An 18,553-nucleotide genomic window follows, 5' to 3' on the forward strand; every position below is an offset into this window, starting at 1 on the left:
AAGTGTTCACATGATAAACTTTGCAAAATTTACTTTTCACCCACCAACTCAAAATACAATCTAGAAAAAAAGTATGTTTGTAAGGTACAATATATTAATAAATATAATTTCTCCTTGTTTATCACGTCAATCAAGTGTGCTTTACAAAATGTATATGTTAATTTATTTATTTTTAAGCTTAACAAAAAATGTTCTGTACACAAGATAAATAAAATAATATTTATCACATGGGGTATTTTTGAAATAATAGGAATTGACTTTCAAATATTCAAAGTATTACAATCTGGTAAAAGATGTGTATCACACCATATACATGTATACCTTTAAAAAGCAATTTAATTCCAAGAATTGAACAATTTTGTACAGAAATCTTCAGGAAAAATAAATATAAAGAGCCCTATCTATCAATAACGTAAACATAATACACAAACATTTCACGTGTAAAAGTTTATAAACAAAATAGTATGACTAGCAAAATATTGAGTACATCTCTAACAGTAAACTAACAATATGCACTTGAAACTTCTAACAAATCTGTCACACAGTTTAATATTTGGCACTTATACACTAATAATTGTAAGTCCATATGGATTATAATTGTATACAATTCTATTAACAGAACAAACAATGAACAACACAAGAATAATATTTTTCTGTATTTCAATGCCTTTTATGTTGATATTTGGACAGAGTGACATGTTAAAATTTGAATGTTTGTTTAAGCTTGATTGGAATAAGCTACTTTAGAATTTTTAAAGTTCATGAATTAATCCCTTAGCTATGTAGATAAATGTTAATGAAGAGCATGCTTTGGTATCACTGTGCTGAAAGGTTACATTTTAACATGCTTTTTATCATCATGCACAAGTCATAATTGATATGGACAAAATGTTTTTCAGTCACATATAATATATTTAAAAAATGCTGATACCATCAAAACCAACATTCAAAAATTCCTAATATTTTGGCAGTAGGTTTGCAGCAGATTTTACCCTTCTATGAAGAAGTTTTCCCTGAGTACTAGCACCAGTCTGTATGTGACATTGACCTTGACTCACTGGCTCAAGGTCATTAGACTGTGACCCTGTTTTTATTTTAATCATATCATCGGTAAGAATATCGTTATCTGGATATATGAACCCATCAGCACCCTCCTTAACGTGATTTTCAGACACAACTGACGGTGCAGGATTGAACAAGTTCTGATTTTTGTGATTTGAGCAGTCGTGGGAAGGACCCTTGCAGTGCTGGGAGGTGGTGGTGCTAGAGATCATCATGTTGGTGCTCGGTGACTTGTGCTGTGCAAGAGACACACTAAGAGGATCAGAGGACAGAACCTGAGCGGCATGAGGCTGATCGCTTTCGAACCTCTCCACTCGGTCGCCGACTCGGTTTGTAACGCGGCCAGGTGCGAAGCTTGTGAGAGGGCGCTGAAGAAATGAATTCTGGTGGTCAAGAAGGGTTAGATCTGAGCTACTATGTCTGCTCCTAGAGTTAAGGGACTTGGATGGTAAGTTGAGGACCATTTGGACTGAGGCCCGGCTTACGCAACGATACTGGGTCTTAACACAATCATCCTGCCAATCTTTCAATTCTACTGTTTCCACGGAGTTTGTGGTCGATTTCACTTCAACGTCTATGCTGCCCTCCTTTTGCACTGGGGCTTCTTTGGTATTCTCATTCTTCAGCTTCTCAAAATTATCCACAAGACTTTTATAATAGTTTGCATAATTAAAACGATCACCATTAACCTCGCTTGCTACTCCATTCTGCTCCATGGTCAGCTTCATTTTTTGGAAGAAATCCTCCGTGCTGCTTTTCTCCGAATTCAAAACGTTAAAATGTTGGAACAAAAATTCCGCCCTAGTTTCCTCCCCTGATTCCTCTTTCTCCTCTGAACCAAGAGACCCAAAAGAACCCTCCTCCCCTCCCTTACCCAGACCCTTAGAAGTAGACACACTGACCCGCCGACCCTTCTTTCTCACCTTTTTGGTTGCCCCGACAACGCCAACACGTCGTCCACGCTTCAGTCGAGTAAGATACGCTAGGGGTGCTTTGTACTTGGCATGATCTAGGTGAAGGCCGTTCATATGAGCGATTTGTTTCAGGGTTTTCTTGTACTTTTCCTGATTTCGCATAAATGCAGGCATTTGTATACAATCTAGGCGTGCCATCTTTTTTACCCGTGGGACTTCGTCGTAGCAGATCTTGCCACTCATGAGAACTCTGAAGTCTATATCGTCCACGTTTCGAAGTATTTCTACTGCACCTATATTTGTTAACACAAAAATGTGAAAATATCAAAAAATGTATGATTTGAATGATACGACTGACCAAATAAACTCAAATAAACTCTTTCTTGTACTGATGCATTGCTATTTTTTTATTTTATTTTACAGCTGTGTCATTTGTATTGGGAAAAAAGCATGATAAACCAGGAAAATGCGGGGAAATATTATCAGTTTATGAAAAAAAAAATGTATCGTAACTACTCTATGTTTTCGGACACTTAAAAATAATATTTTTTTTTCGTGTCCGAAAACTTAGTTACGAAAAATATTAACAAAATACAGGTGTCCGAAAACTTAAGAGTCGAAATTTGAAGAGTCTGAAAATAGCGTCAATTGTATCAACGACTACAGGTAATAGCACGCGCTTGTAAAATACCATGCCGTATAGTATAAATTACAGTTATATATATTTGTGCTGCATTGTAAATAATTTTAATTGCTTAATTTATTTGACAGAAAGTTACTACAAGGTTGTACTTTGACCATCGAGTTCAATGATGAGCAAGTGATATACAGATACTCGCTTGTATCAACCTGTAATTAACGCAATAAAAAAAGCAAACTATGAATTCTTTGTTTGTTCATTTCCGATAGTTGTTGTTTAACACCTTCCATTGTTTTTAAAACATGCCATAGGGTGCATCACACTTAGAAGCGTTTAGTATTTGTCACAGTTATTTTACTGAGAAGGGGAAGTACCATTGCGGTAGATAATTGAACTGTTTATTGGCACTACCCCTAGTGATTGTCATAACGCTTATGCTATCGGGCGAAACCATTGTTTAATACCGGTTTACAAGGTTATTTACCCAATAACGCAAATTTAATGGTCCGTTGCCCTCAGGCATGCACCTGCCATGTTTTATGACGTTAATCTGGTTGTAAAACCCCATGATCGAAGTTTCATTAGATATCGAAAACAGGACCAAAATTTGTTAAAATAGCGCTGTAAAATATACTGTCCGAAAACTTAGAGACATTAATTATGGATGAAAACTCGTGTGTCCGAAAATTAAGAGTCACAAAAAATATTTATTTTTTCTGAAAAAAGTGGTGTCCAAAAACTTAGAGTGTCCGAAAACATAGAGCAATTACGGTTAGTCATATTGTTTTACCTGTAATCTTCTACTATTCTTCATTTCCTATTTTTGAGAGATTTTTTTTGCAATTGGAAAATAGCCCAATTTTAGGGCCAATTTTAAGCACAAAAACTTCATTTACATTAAACCCTTCAGTTTAAAGTCATGGATCAATTCTTGCTCAACAGTGATTCAAAATAATTGCTTTTCAATTAATTATAAAACTGCTTAATCAAAAAGATATTTCTTTATCAATTCCTTTTTACAACCAAAACGTTTTCATGAATACTACCTCGTGTACACAGAGTAGCCATACCTTCGAAATAGCACTGATCCTTTCCATACCCGCCGATGTCGTTGGGGTTGATCAGGCCACGCTTCACGCGCACACAATGACGCCAGCGCCATTCCGGGTTCTGCACGTATATCGTGAGGTGCTCAAACAGCTGCTTGAAGGTCATCTCTGTCGCCTTACATGCTATATCTGAAATATATACAAAAATGTTACTACTTTTATATATATGAATTTGGGTTTTGGCATTGTTGGTCAAAAACACCATATTAAAGCAGTTCCAGTCTCCCGAGTGTTTAACACTCAGTTCAGTTCATATTAAAAGAATGATGCACTGTACCAAAACCTTCATAAACTAAATACGGTACTTCCGAAAACCAAACAATTGGCACCTTCTAGACACTGCTAGGTTTCGACAGGTTTTACTGTATTAATACCAACTTTTACACACAATACTCTTGCTGTTGTAAAACAGCGACATTCTTTTGACTGAACTATGCCTGAAATCACGTGACCCAGCCAGCCTTCATTATCTATGGTAATGGAAGGGGAAACAAACAATATTTTAATTTTTGGTCTGGAGTTTTAATTTTCAGGTATATAATATATTCATAAAATCTTTCAATATTAAGTCTGCTGTATAAATATGAAAGAGAATGACATGGTGAGGTTTATGTTATAGAATTATTCTTTTTTACTCGCAATGAAAAAGTTCATATTTTAAATTACTTTTGACATTTTACCAACTTAGTCAAGGTTATACCACAATAAGCATTCTGATTTTTATTTAAATTTTTAATTTCCAATAGTCATGCAACAGCAATCAGCGCTTTAATATTTTAAGAGTGCTCATTGGTCACTATTTGTAGTAGAGACCAAGTTTATGTTCTAAAATCTTTATAGTGAGGAAGCCAAGAGTAAAAATCTCACAATACTTACAATAGAATGACATGGAGGGGTTTATGTTATAGAATTTATTCTTTTTGACTCGAAATGAAAAAGTTCATATTTTAAATTACTTTTGACATTTTACCAACTAGTCAAGGTTATACCACAATAAGCATTCTGATTTTTTTTTATTTTTGATTTCCAATAGTCATGCAACAGCAATCAGCGCTTAAATATTTAAAAGTGCTCATTGGTCACTATTTGTAGTAGAGACCAAGTTTGTGTTAAAAAATCTTTATAGTGAGGAAGCCAAGAGTAAAAATCTCACAATACTTACAATAGAGGAGAGCGGGCCCCCAGAGGTATCTGACTTTGGCGTTCAGTATCGTGTTTATTGCAGCCAGCCCCTCCTCCGTGCGTAGATGGTCAAGACCAGAGACCCCTCGTACACCAAACCGAGTCCTGTCAGCAAACCAGGGCTGCAGGCCGTCATTGTACGAACGGAACTGACAGCCATTAAGGACTAACACAAGTTGTTATTGTGTTGTTTTTTTGTAGTTGTTTTTTGGTGGTGCGTGTTTAATTTGGGTGTTAACACTTTTATTTATGATCGTTACAATATACAGGAACATATTCATACATATTGCATTACATAAACCAAGTACGTTTTTTTGGCGAAAAGGTAAATGAGTAAATTTGGGAGGATCATATTTTGGGGTAAATAAATGTCTTCCAAAATATGGATGATATAAGAAATAAGTTAAGATAAGGTCTAACGCAAGTAGTTCATTTTTATTTTAAAAGGAAAACTAGAAAATGACCGAGGATCATATTTTTTGGGGAAAAATGTCTTCCGAAATATGGGATGAAATCAGAAATAAGTTACAGTAACTCGCAGTCCTGAATGTCAGCGCCCATATCAATGAATACATCTGACATTTGTGACACTGCTAAAGACTGTGGCAGGGTCATTAAACCCTATACCACTTAGGTACGAATATTTACGCATATGTAGTCCCTTAGAAAGTTACATTTAATTAAATACCTTTCTTATAAGATTCAAGTTTTAAAGGCTTCAATTCCAACCCTTAGATACTGATGAGCAGCAAACAGCATAAAACCTAAACAGACTGCGAGTTACTTGCAGGCTGTTCTGGTTTTATGCTGTTTGCAAATAGCCATTTTCACTTTGCTTCTGCGAGGGAAAGTGTTAAAGTTCATTTTCTCTCATATGTTTTTATTAAGGTACAGAATCACTTTCTCATTTTACCATGTTGTTAGGTAAGAAACACCAAACAACAAATACACAAATTTTAAACAAATCATGTCCAATTTGACCGGTTTCAACGTCAAGACAAATTTTGGCTCACTAAATGAGTTTTACTTTCCTGATTGGTCAACATTTCATTGAATGGTCAAATAATATATAGCTTTTTTTTAAGGATACAAAATGAGTTCCAATTTCGTGATCAGCTAAGCATCTTATGCCGTGCACTCGAAGGAAGTTGTTGTCTTTTGAGTCTTTGATCCACATTGAGTATTTACGCGCCTCTGGTTTGCGATACTTAACGTGAGGCCCTTGCCACATCATACGACCGCTGCAATCACAACAGTATTTTGACTAATTTTTATTGTAAATTAAATTAATTTACATAAACATTGAGGTCAGATGTGGGACCCCACTCTGTATGTTTAACCCTTTGCATGCTGGGAAATTTGTCGTCTGCTAAAATGTCGTCTGCAGAATTTCTAAAATTAGCATTTTCTTCAATTTTTTTCAAAGAATACTATCAGAATAACAAACAGTTTGGATCCTGATGAGACGCCACGTTCTGTGGCGTCTCATCTGGATCCAAACTGTTTGCAAAGGCCTTTAAAATTCAGCTCCAGCGCTTTAAGGGTTAAAATGTTTCTATGTCAGATAATTCTATTCAATTTTGAAACATAATTGTCATTGCTCATTTGCTCACAAGATAAACTACAGTGTTGTAATAGATATGGTGTCCGCCTAGCGACTGGGAGGTCACAGGTTCGATCCCGACCGTGGCAGCGTTCTTTAGATCTCCCCAAAGACAACAAGTACTGGTTCTAGGCCCAGGAAACGGACTCGAGAGCATTTATGTAAGCCTTAGGCTTTCAATGCAATCGAATTATAATAAATAGGTTTAAACTAACATAAACTACCAGTTGGGCTTACAGATGGTCAGGTTTATATATCAATACCATGAACAAAATATGATACACACTTATTAAATCCTTGCCAAGGTATATAAACGATATTAACAAGACATGTGTACAACAGACATCGATGACCCGACATTTTACTTCTGTCTCAATACTTCACTTATGTAAAAAGTGCAGTGTGACCTTAACGTTTGAGATAGAGTGAGGGGTGTTACACACAAAACATTGTGTTATGACATTTGTACAAAGTAATTTCAAAATCCATCAATATATGGCAAAGACTTAAGTTATAGGTGTGAAAGGAATTTTCAAGCTTTTACGGAGAATTTGACTTTAACTCTATGTGTGACCTTTGAGATAAGAAGACCTGTGTTGCTTGCAACAATCCATTTCCTGATGGCTGTATTTGCTGTAAGGTATTTCACAATTGCAAGGATAATGAAAAAGTAACAGTACTGACAAGCTGTTTTCATTCCAAACAGAAATTTGACCTTTGACCTCTAAATATGACCTTGACCTTTGAGGTAGGGAGATGAGTGTTTACACGCGAAAAGTTGTCTTATAAAGGTTATGCCAAGTAAAAAAACATCAATATATAGCTGTTAAAGCTTAGACAGAAATTTTCAAGTTGTTTTATGGCTTAATTTGACCTTTGACCTCTAATAGTTACCTTGATCAGCCATCAATATATGGCAAAGATATGGCTGAGACTGGAAGTTTTGCAGGGTATGGCAGGCCCACAGATGGAAAGACAGAAAGACAAACAGTGAAACTGCTATATGCCACCTTCTTCTAAGGGAGGAGGGGGGTATACAAAGTTTTAGCATTTTATTTGCTTAAATATCTTGATCACAAAGATTGGAGGTACTCAGCCATTTAGCCAAGAACAAGTACGTGTCCAACACACTTGTTACATGTATTTATGTATTTACGAGTAACACCAACACAAAATTGCTGTAAGCTCACCTGCAGGGCAAATCAGAGCACCATATGATACTCATCTGTCCGTCGAGCCGATTTTCCTTTAAATAGTCCACAATGATATCTGTGGCCTCGTCCTTCGATATCCGTTCCCCGTACATTTCCGTGTAGTAATTCTCTGCATCTCCGTATTTGTCTTTCACCGTTTTCAGAATGTGTAGAGCCTCCCCGAGAAGGTCGAAGCGGATTTCAGAACGAGGCTTGGAGAAAATCTCTTCCAATTCATCTTCTGTCCCCCGATGTTGAAACTCCGGCGTTTTTTCCGAATTCAAGAAACTTCTGCTTTTGTTCCTCAACATTTGTAGGGCATATGGCGCTCGCGAAGGTGTCCTTGTTTATGGACTTGATGACACTGTTGGTGGTTCGAGCTTTGCCACGCCACTGCCGCACTTTCTTGGTCATGGTGAGGGTAGTGTGGGAGGCATGTCTGGGAACACGCTACATCGCTGTGGGTGGGTGGAGCCTTAAATAGAAATAAGACTTGGTCATGAGTTAAGAAAATGACAATTTGTGCCAGGTTTTATCTGATCTAAATCCCAGCAACAGCAAAAACAAATCAGGTCTTATTTTTCACCTAAGCTATTCCATAAGTATATTTATATTATTCAGTATTAGTTTGATTTATAATCAAGTGTCATTTTGCTCACTTTAAATTACTACTTATTTTTAAATCTTTAACAAAAAAAAATGGACAATTTTCAATAATCTGTTAACAAGTCTCTATAAACAAAGAACTGATAATGAAAAACACTTTTCAGGGCTTTTGTTCCTTCTTAGAATATGGCCTTTTTTTACAAATTTGAGGAGTTGGTTACCAAACAATTTAAAATTGTGACTTAAATTTTCGCAATTTAAAAAAGTTTGATACTAATTTGTTCACAATTTTTTAACAGTTGGCGACTCATTTCATCACAATTTAGAAAGTTTTCTACTCATTTTTTCACAAACTGGGGGCCAAGGCTGCTTCACAAAGATAGAAAAAAAGCCCTGCCTGTATGTCTTGCTAAATGAAGTTTTTACTTTTGTATTTTCACCACTATAATTCACATCTGAGTTAGACTTCAAGCAATAGATTTGCTGATATTTTTTTTCATTAATCAGTCTTGACAGATGATAAATTTGTGTGTTGTTTTTTAAAGGAATTGTTCACAGATTTCCATATTTGTTCAAAAATCCTTAAATTTGGAAGTTTCTACGCTAATTTTGTACAATTTTTGCTACATTACTGATGAAAAGTGTTACAAACGCTTTATTGTTCTGATTTTGATTTATGATTAAACAAATTTTTTTTTTGACAGACATACCCGGTAATAATTTGCTTTTTTGATTGTAATGCATACAATTTCTTTTGAAACAGTGACATATTTTTGAAAATTTGTCATTTTGCTATTAAACTGTTATCACGTCTATTAAACCATTTAATGCATATTTTGAGGAAATGCAAACACTGTTTTTGATACCTGGATAAAACTGAACATTTAAATAATTTTCACAAGCTTTACTAGAAGGAAACAGACATTTTTGTTGCCATTATAAGGACAATTAAATTAAAGATTTACACAATCCTTCTCAGGTCAAATTAAAGCCCTCTAATCACTTAAAAAATTAGGAAACATAAATGCAGGAAAGAACCTTTAAAACAAGAAGGCCAAGATGGCCCTAGTTCGCTTACCTGAGAGGAGTCGGTTCATTCAATCTTTACCAAATGTCAAACTTGACCTAGATATTGTCCAGACAAACATCCTGGTCAAGTTTCATCATTATTTCATCTGCGAGTCATGATCAATGTACCTATGAAGTTTCATGATCCTAGGCGTAAGCATTCTTGAGTTATCATCCAGAAACCATTTTTCTAAGTTGAGTCACCATGACCTTGACAACCATTGTGTGAATACGTTTTTTGGCACTGTGACCTTGACCTTTGACCTAGTGACCTGATAATCAATAGGGGTCATCTGCGAATCATGATCAATATACCTATGAAGTTTCATGAACATAGGCAGAAGCGTTCTTGAGTTATCATCAAGAAACCATTTTACTATTTCAGGTCACTGTGACCTTGACCTTAGACCTAGTGACCTGAAAATCAATAGGGGTCATCTGCGAGTCATGATCATTGTACCTATGAAGTTTCATGATCCTAGGCCTAAGCGTTCTTGAGTAATCATCCAGAAACCATTTTACTATATCAGATCACCGTGACCTTGACCTTTGACCTAGTGACCTGAAAATCAATACGGATCATCTTCGAGTCATGATCAATGTACCTATGAAGTTTCATGATCCTAGGCATAAGCGTTCTTGAGTTATCATCTGGAAACCATTTTACTATTTCGGGTCACCATGACCTTGACCTTTGACCTAGTGACCTGAAAATCAATAGGGGTCATCTGCGAGTCATGATCAATGTACCTATGAAGTTTCATGATTCTAGGCCTAAGCGTTCTTGAGTTATCATCCGGAAACCATTTTCTATTTCGGGTCATCATGACCTTGACCTTTGACCTAGTGACCTGAAAATCAATAGGGGTTATCTGCGAGTCATGATCAATCTATCTATGAAGTTTCATGATCCTAGGCATAAGCGTTCTTAAATTATCATCCGGAAACCATTTAACTGCTTTGGGACACCGTGACCTTGACCTTTGACCTAGTGACCTGAAAATCAATAGGGGTCATCTGCGAGTCATGATCAATGTATCTATGAGGTTTCATGATCATAGGCATAAGCGTTCTTGAGTTATCATCCGGTAACCATTTTACTATTTCGGGTCATCGTGACCTTGACCTTTGACCTAGTAACCTGAAAATCAATAGGGGTCATCTGCGAGTCATGATCAATGTACCTATGAAGTTTCATGATCCTTGGCATAAGCGCTCTTGAGTTATCATCCGGAAACCATCTGGTGGGCAGATGGACCGACATGAGCTAAACAATATAACCCATCTTCTTGGAAAGGGGGGGGGCATAATGAGAAAACTGCCCCCCTCGCATGTGTTAACATGTTTTCACTATATACATATAGAGAAAAATGCCCCGCACACTGGCAGCCATGTTTTTTCACCGATCCCGACCATTTTCAAACTCGTCCGAGATATCAATAAAACCAATGTTTTGACCAACTTTCATGATGATTGGGCAAAAATTGTGACTACTAGAGTGTTTACAAGGTTTCTCTATAGCCAAATAGGGAAAACTGCCACTATATACATATAGAGAAAAATGCCCCACCCTTTGGCGGCCATGTTTTTTCACCGATCTCGACCATTTTCGAACTCGTCCAAGACATCAATTGAACCAATGTTTTGACCAACTTTCATGATGATTGGGCAAAAATTGTGACTTCTAGAGTGTTTACAAGGTTTCTCTATAGCCAAATTAGGAAAACTGCCTCTCCCACTGGCGGCCATGTTTTGCAACGGATCGGAACCACTTTCGAACTCAACCAAGATATCATTAAGGTAGCGCACCTCTAATGGGCACATATCCAAATATAATCTAATTAATTATTTTCTTAATCAGCATCATTTCACTGAACTACATGCAAATTTGTAGGTAGGCTTTCCATGCTTTTTAAAAAAATATACCGATTTTTTCAAAACCACCCCCACGCTCGGCTTTTGTCCAGTTTATTTTCACCCCTGGGGTATATAAAAGTTCCATAATTCATTCAAATTTCCAAATATGGGCATGCAGTTGGTGTGTACAGATGCTGTAAAGGTGTTTAAAGTTTAAACAAGATGAAATAAGTATTCTGTTACAGACATTTCTTTTTTACAAATTTTTATCTATGGAAGAGCGCCATGAAATGTAAGTGATTTCAGCCAAGTAAAAATTGGGTCGGTTAAAAACAAAGTGTCATAAAATTCAAAATAGTATCACTTAAGTCATATTTTAAACTTAGTTTTTATAGAAACACTATATACAGCAAAAATACCAAGAACTAGACAGATTTACCGTTTACTTTTTGAAATAAAAATAAAAATGCAACATGCATGGTTCGTATTTTCAACAGCAAATCACCCAATTTCGCCATAACGTTGTTTTAATTTTAATAATTGAAGAATGAGCATAAAAATTGCAACATATTTAACAATAAATATAGCTTATATGCCATATTAAATCAAACTACGTTAGAAAATAAATAAAACGCGTCGCAAAAAAGTATACGTCGTCGGCAGGATTCGAACCTGCGCTGGAATATCCCAAAAGATTTCTAGTCTATCGCCTTAACCACTAGGCTACGGCACCTAATAGTAGGCTCTCCAACCTTCGAAGAAATCGCGGGAAATCATTAGAGGTGCGCTACCTTAAGACAAACATTTTGACAAAGTTACATGAAGATTGGGAACGAAATGTGACTTCTTCAGTGTTTACAAGGTTTTTCTTTTTTTTTACCTAGTGACCTAGTTTTTGACCCGGCACAATCCAGTTTCGAACTCGGCCGAGATTTCATTGGGACAAAGCTTCTGACCAAGTTTCATGAAGATGGCACAAGAAATGTGGCCTATAGAGTGTTTACAAGCAAATGTTTATGGACGGACGGACGGACGACGGACAAAGACCGGTCACAAAAGCTCACCTGAGCAATCAGGTGAGCTAAAAACACAACATGGTTAAATTAAGTGCATGTTTGGATAATAAAAACTGAAGAATAACAATAAAATAATAAACAATAATAAGGGCTACCACAATACTTACTACTGTAATCCCTTATTAAAGATAAAACCAGTCATTCAATTAATCTTCCATGGTATCAGAAGCGTACAAAATATTTGTAAACCATTAGCACAGTTACCTTTGTTAATCTTCAACGTGCAAGCCAAATAGCAATGGCAAATATCAAGTATCAATGTCACCGTGAAAGACTTTCCATGTACATAAAAATTGATTATTGGTATGTAGAAATTTAATAACTTGATAAAACGGCAAATTGAAATTATATTGAAATATCAGTACTTGATTACATTACAAGTTCACTTTAAAAATGATCATATATTGAAAATTTACAAGCTTATCAGTTTCTCTGACTTTGCCTATCTTACAGATATGTAGATTTCTATGAATTAAAACAGCAATTAATTGTTTTCCTTATGAGCCATATTGAATAAGACCTTGAAAGCATTTGGACACACTCCCAACACTGTGAATAAATCTCTGATACAGAACCTTAAGGCATTTGGACATGCAGCACTCACAACACTGTGAATTAATCTCTGATATATACCCTTAAGACATTTGGACAAACTCCCAACACCGTGAATAAATCTCGGTTATAGACCCATAAGGCATTTGGACACACACCCAACACTGTGAATTAATCTCAGATGTAGACCCTTAAGGCATTTGGACACACTCCCAACACTGTGAATAAATCTGTGGTGCACTTATAACATTTAGACACACTACCTTAGATGTTAATTTATCTCTGGTACACTTCTGAGGGCAGTTAGACAGTCTCCCTTTGAAGTTAATTATTATTTACTCTCTGGTACACTTATGAGGGCATTTGGACACACTCCCCTCAACGTTAATTAATCTCTGGTACTCTTATGAGGGCATTTGAACACATTCCCTTTGTTAATTAATCTCTGGTACACTTGTGACGTCATTTAGACATATTTCTATAAATGTTAATTAATCTCTGGTACACTTGTGACGTCATTTAGACATATTTCTATAAATGTTAATTAATCTCTGGTACATTTGTGAGATCATTTGGACACACTCCCAAAGCTGTAAATTAATCTCTGGTACACTTGTGAGGTCATTTGGACACACTCCCAAAGCGGTTAATTAATCTCTGGTACACTTGTGAGGTCATTTGGACACACTCCCAAAGCTGTAAACTATTATCTCTGATACACTTATTTAGCACAAATATACAAATTAAGCCACACTGTGTCAGCATTTATATACAGTGAAGCTTTATCAGCCGCAATTACATTTTTATCGCTCTAACTGCTTGTCATGAAGAGCTTTTCATAGTGATTTGTTACCTCTTTCAGAGGTCCTCTATAGCAATCAATAATCTTTCACATGCGTGAGAAATCAAATTTCAATTCATCATACAGCTTTATTCAAGAGGTTGAAGGGTTGAACCAGTTATGCTAACATCCATAGATGGAATCTGAACTGATGAATATTGAACCCATAAATTGTTGTCAATAAGGGTAATTATAAATTCAGACGTGATAGCTTTGTACCTGCATGCAATTTGAAAATGTTTCATGAACCTTACAATTATCAAAGGTTTAGGCATTCATATTCCTTTCAAAGGCTTTTCTATGGGGTTTAGAGGTTTCCATTGTTAAGAGAACACCATTGTCATGAACCTAAATATTTATATACTATTTTACTTTAAGCATTACTTTTAGTTGAATATTTTTAATGCTAAATGCGATTCAAATGCACAAAGCTTACTTAGAATTCCCACGCATACAGACACAGTGGGATCACATTAAATTGATTATCAATTCATACACTTCTATTGTCAAAGATGTACATACACCATATGCAGATTGTTATGAAGATTATAAAGTTGCCATGGGGTAGTGGATATGGTGTCTGTCTAGCGACCGGGAGGTCATGAGTTCCATCCCACTGTGCATCGGTTTTTTATCCTTCACAAGTACACCAAGTACTGGTTCTACCCAAGAAAGGGACTCAAGAGCTTTTCAATAAGCATCAGGGGTTTGATGTGATCACGCTAAAATAAATAGTTTTTAACTATTAAGAGTGAGAAATAGTGTGGTCACAAGCTTTCACTGCAGAATTATAAGAAAATCTGCACACAAAAAAACCTGCCCCCCCCCCCCCCATATATTTCAATTGACCAGAACCATTTGAGATTCAGCAGAGATGTAATAAAAACATGTTCTGAGTCGGTTTCTCGATTAAAAAGGTAAACAATGTTACCAAGCCTAGAGACATCAAAACATTTAACTTAAGCCATATTTATAAAACTGCTGCCTCCTCCCACCGCCTGGAAGCAAAGTTTTTAAAACAACAGTAATATCAAGGTAAACAACAAGACTAGGCCCCTAAAGTGACAAAAAGCTAAGAGTTTACAACAGAAGCTGATCACAAAAGCTCGACTTAGCAATACCGGTACATGCTCAGGTGAGCTTAATGTGAATTCCTTAACAATAAAAATGTATTCACCAAATTGCCACCCATTCATTCATTTCATGGATGTTAAGACAATATATTGAGGTTAACACTCTTTCTGAATAGTTACAAAACAATGTAGAATAGTAAAAGTATTACTTATCTATTGATCGGATTATAACAAAAGAAAGTGACTAACTGCAAAGAAGCGTGACACTTTAACACAATGACTTATGTACAAAATGTAGGTCTGTACAGCCTTTATTGAAATTAACCAGCTTTCAAAGGTCTAACTTATTAACTGAAATTCATGAAAAGTTTGAAATAACTTAAGGCATTTGATATAGGATTACACAATCGTAAAAATCTTTGCATTAAGGTTCAAAACCAGCTACACAATATTTAAGTTTAACACATAATAATATCCACCTCTGGTAAGTTTAACATATAATATTATCTGTTTGTACAAGTTCAGAGAATAATATATATAATTTAACTTTAAAGTACACTCAACAAAAGTTATAACCGACAACTTGATATTTTGGGATATTTTAACTCTGCGTAATGTGCTTAGCAAAAACAAATTATACCAAATACTTAAACATTTTATTATCACCATTTGTACCAAATTTCAATAGGATCAAAATAATTTTAGGAGGTAAACATAGTGAGTTAATATGGTCATCCTCAAAACTAAAAGTAACAAAATAACCACCACGGATTGTCAATATCAAGTGTGCCCTCCATTGGCAGCAATTACGGCTTGGTACCTTGCTCTCATTGAGAAAATGTAATTTCGTATCTCACGTTGGTTTATATCGGCCAAAACATGCATTATGTCACGTGAAACGTCTTGAAAGGTGTTTTGTTGTGGCAGCTCCCAGACCCTTCTCTTTAGTAATTTCCATACGTGTTCAATGGGGTTCATATCCGGACTTTTCGCTGGCCATAGAAGAATACTGACGTTATTCTGTGCAAGCATGTCCCGTGTTGCCCTTGCAGTATGGCACGTAGCATTATCCTGTGCTAAAACCATCCCTCTATTCCCTTGAATGTGAGGTAGAACGTAAGGTTGAATGATATCGTTTTGGTATTTTAGGGCATTTAGATTACCATAAACCTGCACTATTGGGGTATTTGTATGCAAAGAAATTCCAGCCCACAGCATTATGGAACCACCACCGAAACGATACACCTCCAACAAACAATTATCATGGTTTCTTTCTCCCCGGCGACGATATATCCGTATACGGCCATCAGCTCCACGTAGCTTTACTCTTACCTCATCAACAAAAAGGACATTTGCCCAATTGGCTCTTGAATACCTCAGATATCGCCTTTCCCAAACTAGACGAGCTCTTTGATGTCTAGGGGTGAGTATGGGGACCTTACGAAGGCGTCGAGAGCGTATTCCAGTGGTTCCGAGGCGATTCCTTACAGTCTGTGGAGAAACATGACGATTGTTCATTGCGTTATTTTGCCTTGAACTTTCTGTAGCAGGTAAAAAAATCTGTTACGTAAATGTGTTAGTACAATGTACCTGTCCTGGCGATGAGTTGAAACTCTCCGGCGAGGACGGCGATGAATGTTGGCAACACTTACGGTTCGTTGAAATTTTGCCCAAAGCGCACTGATAGTGGATTTGCTCCAGTTTAAGACTCTAGAAACCTTAAAACATATGAAAAATACTAAACACCATGCTTAAACCATAAATAGTATCTTAATTGACTAATTTTATTCAATATCTGTTGTTTAATTTAAACGAGCAACGTACCTGTCTTATGGATGTACCACTCTGTAGCATTGCAATGGCTCTGCCATTCTCATCCATAGAAATTCTAGCCATAGTGTTGTGTTTTTTGGAAACCGCTGACAACTTCAGTAGAGTTATATCCTAAGGATCTGGTGTGTAACAATTCATAAGTGCGCACGTGATTTTCGCGCACAAAGTCGGATTCGAACCCTCCTATCCGCACGACCAGTCCGCACTACCGCGAACATGTGATTTTTCGATACACAATAAGGTTGAACCAAGAGTTTTGAAGTTTGGTTATTTTTCATAAAACCGTTTTCAAAATAAATAATTTCAAAAAGTGGTCGGTTATATTTTTTGTTGAGTGTATATTTCGACAGAAAGCGAACATTAATTAGTCTAATTTGTGATACTTGTTTAAATAAAATAAAAAATATATGTTTAATTGACTGAAGATTTTGAACATCACAATAAACATTAAAGAGACAATTTTAAATTGACAATATTGCACTAAATATTGCCATGTTTTAAAACTATTCCTATTCCAATTCTATGAACATAGATATAAAATTTAAATGACGCCAAATAAGATCGTAATGATTAACATTAACAATGCCATTAATATTTGTTGTTACCTACTTGTACTCTGAAAATTTAAATCCAATCCAAGAAAGTTTATGTAAAATCATGTGCTTCTATGACAATTTTGAAATGTCACAATTCTGTTATCGATAAGGCTCAACAATCTATAGAGGTTCTTGATGCACATTTCATTCATCACCATTTTAATAATGTAACTGTTATTTGTAAGACTAGTAACCAGAGCAACACCAATTGTTTATGCCGACTCTAAACTTTGTTGGTATATTCCAGGTTCAGTTGTCCATCATTTAAGCTAAATTGAATAAAATTATCTACATTCAATTAGATTGTTTACATTGACTTAAAATTCATGTCTGAATGTTTTCATTTTAACATTTTAACAAATACCCTTTAAGAGCTTTAAATGATATCATTTTAATAAACACATTTCTAAAGCTCTGAAAATGCCCATTGCAAATCTCTAACACCAATTTAAGCTGATAATAAGTTGGAGAAATACCATTGATAAAACAATCAGGGGAGGGGATACAGTGCCCTTTAGTTTAACCCTTATAGCACTGGAACCGAATTTTAAAGGCCTTTGCAAACAGTTTGGATCCAGATGAGATGCCACGTTCTGTCATCAGGATCCAAACTGTTTGCTAATCTGATAGTATTATTTGAAAAAAAAAATCAAAGAAAATGCTAATTTTAAAAGTTCAGCAGAAGACATTTTTGCAGACGACTAATTTCCCAGCATGCAAAGGGTTAAACCTTATTAGAAATCTAGTATTATACATATGATACGCAAACAGATACAGAGGTCATCAACACAGAACACAATATATAAATCTTAACTCGTAAGGCTGGATTTGATGATCTTAATTGGATTACATCAAGAAACATTCATTTTACCCAAATCAACTAAATAATACTTACAGAAAAAGCTTTTATGTAGATACTCAAAATTTAGTCCATGGTATAGTCCGACCACAATCACAGAACTAATTTGTTGGCAAAACACAATTCTTAATACCTGGTACCACCTACATTACCCAATAAGCAGATTTTAAACACTGATCAGAAAATATGAATACCGTTCATGGGCTAACAGCCAGAGTCGAGTGGCAATAAGGTGAACTAGTTTTGCACGTTCTATTAGACTCACTGTGCTTGTCCTAAATTTATGTCCCAATAATCCACATTTAACAGTAAGGCTATTGGATTAAGGTTGTTCTTTTTGTATTTGTTATGCAAAAAAAACTTTGAGATTTAAAATGTCCTTAAAATATCTCAAGTTTATTGCTTCTTTTTTAACAGAAAATTACTTTAGAAGAAATAAACTTTATCAATGTTTTTAAATGTTACTTTATTGTATGCAATATACAATTA

The 18,553-nt window shown here is 35.7% G+C and overlaps 1 protein-coding gene across 1 annotated transcript; it reads right to left on the reverse strand.

The window, feature by feature from the left end:
* Positions 1 to 643: 643 nt before the first annotated feature.
* Positions 644 to 18,259, reverse strand: LOC127853404 (uncharacterized). Its single transcript, XM_052387927.1, is given in 7 exon segments — positions 644 to 2,269; positions 3,687 to 3,854; positions 4,888 to 5,056; positions 5,998 to 6,148; positions 7,701 to 7,975; positions 7,977 to 8,178; positions 18,101 to 18,259. Coding segments are annotated over 6 exon segments (2,217 nt in total). The 5' UTR covers positions 8,118 to 8,178; positions 18,101 to 18,259; the 3' UTR covers positions 644 to 956.
* Between the last annotated feature and the right edge of the window lie 294 nt (positions 18,260 to 18,553).

Source organism: Dreissena polymorpha, chromosome 12 (assembly GCF_020536995.1).
Source record: "Dreissena polymorpha isolate Duluth1 chromosome 12, UMN_Dpol_1.0, whole genome shotgun sequence".
Taxonomy (NCBI): Eukaryota; Metazoa; Mollusca; class Bivalvia; order Myida; family Dreissenidae; genus Dreissena; species Dreissena polymorpha.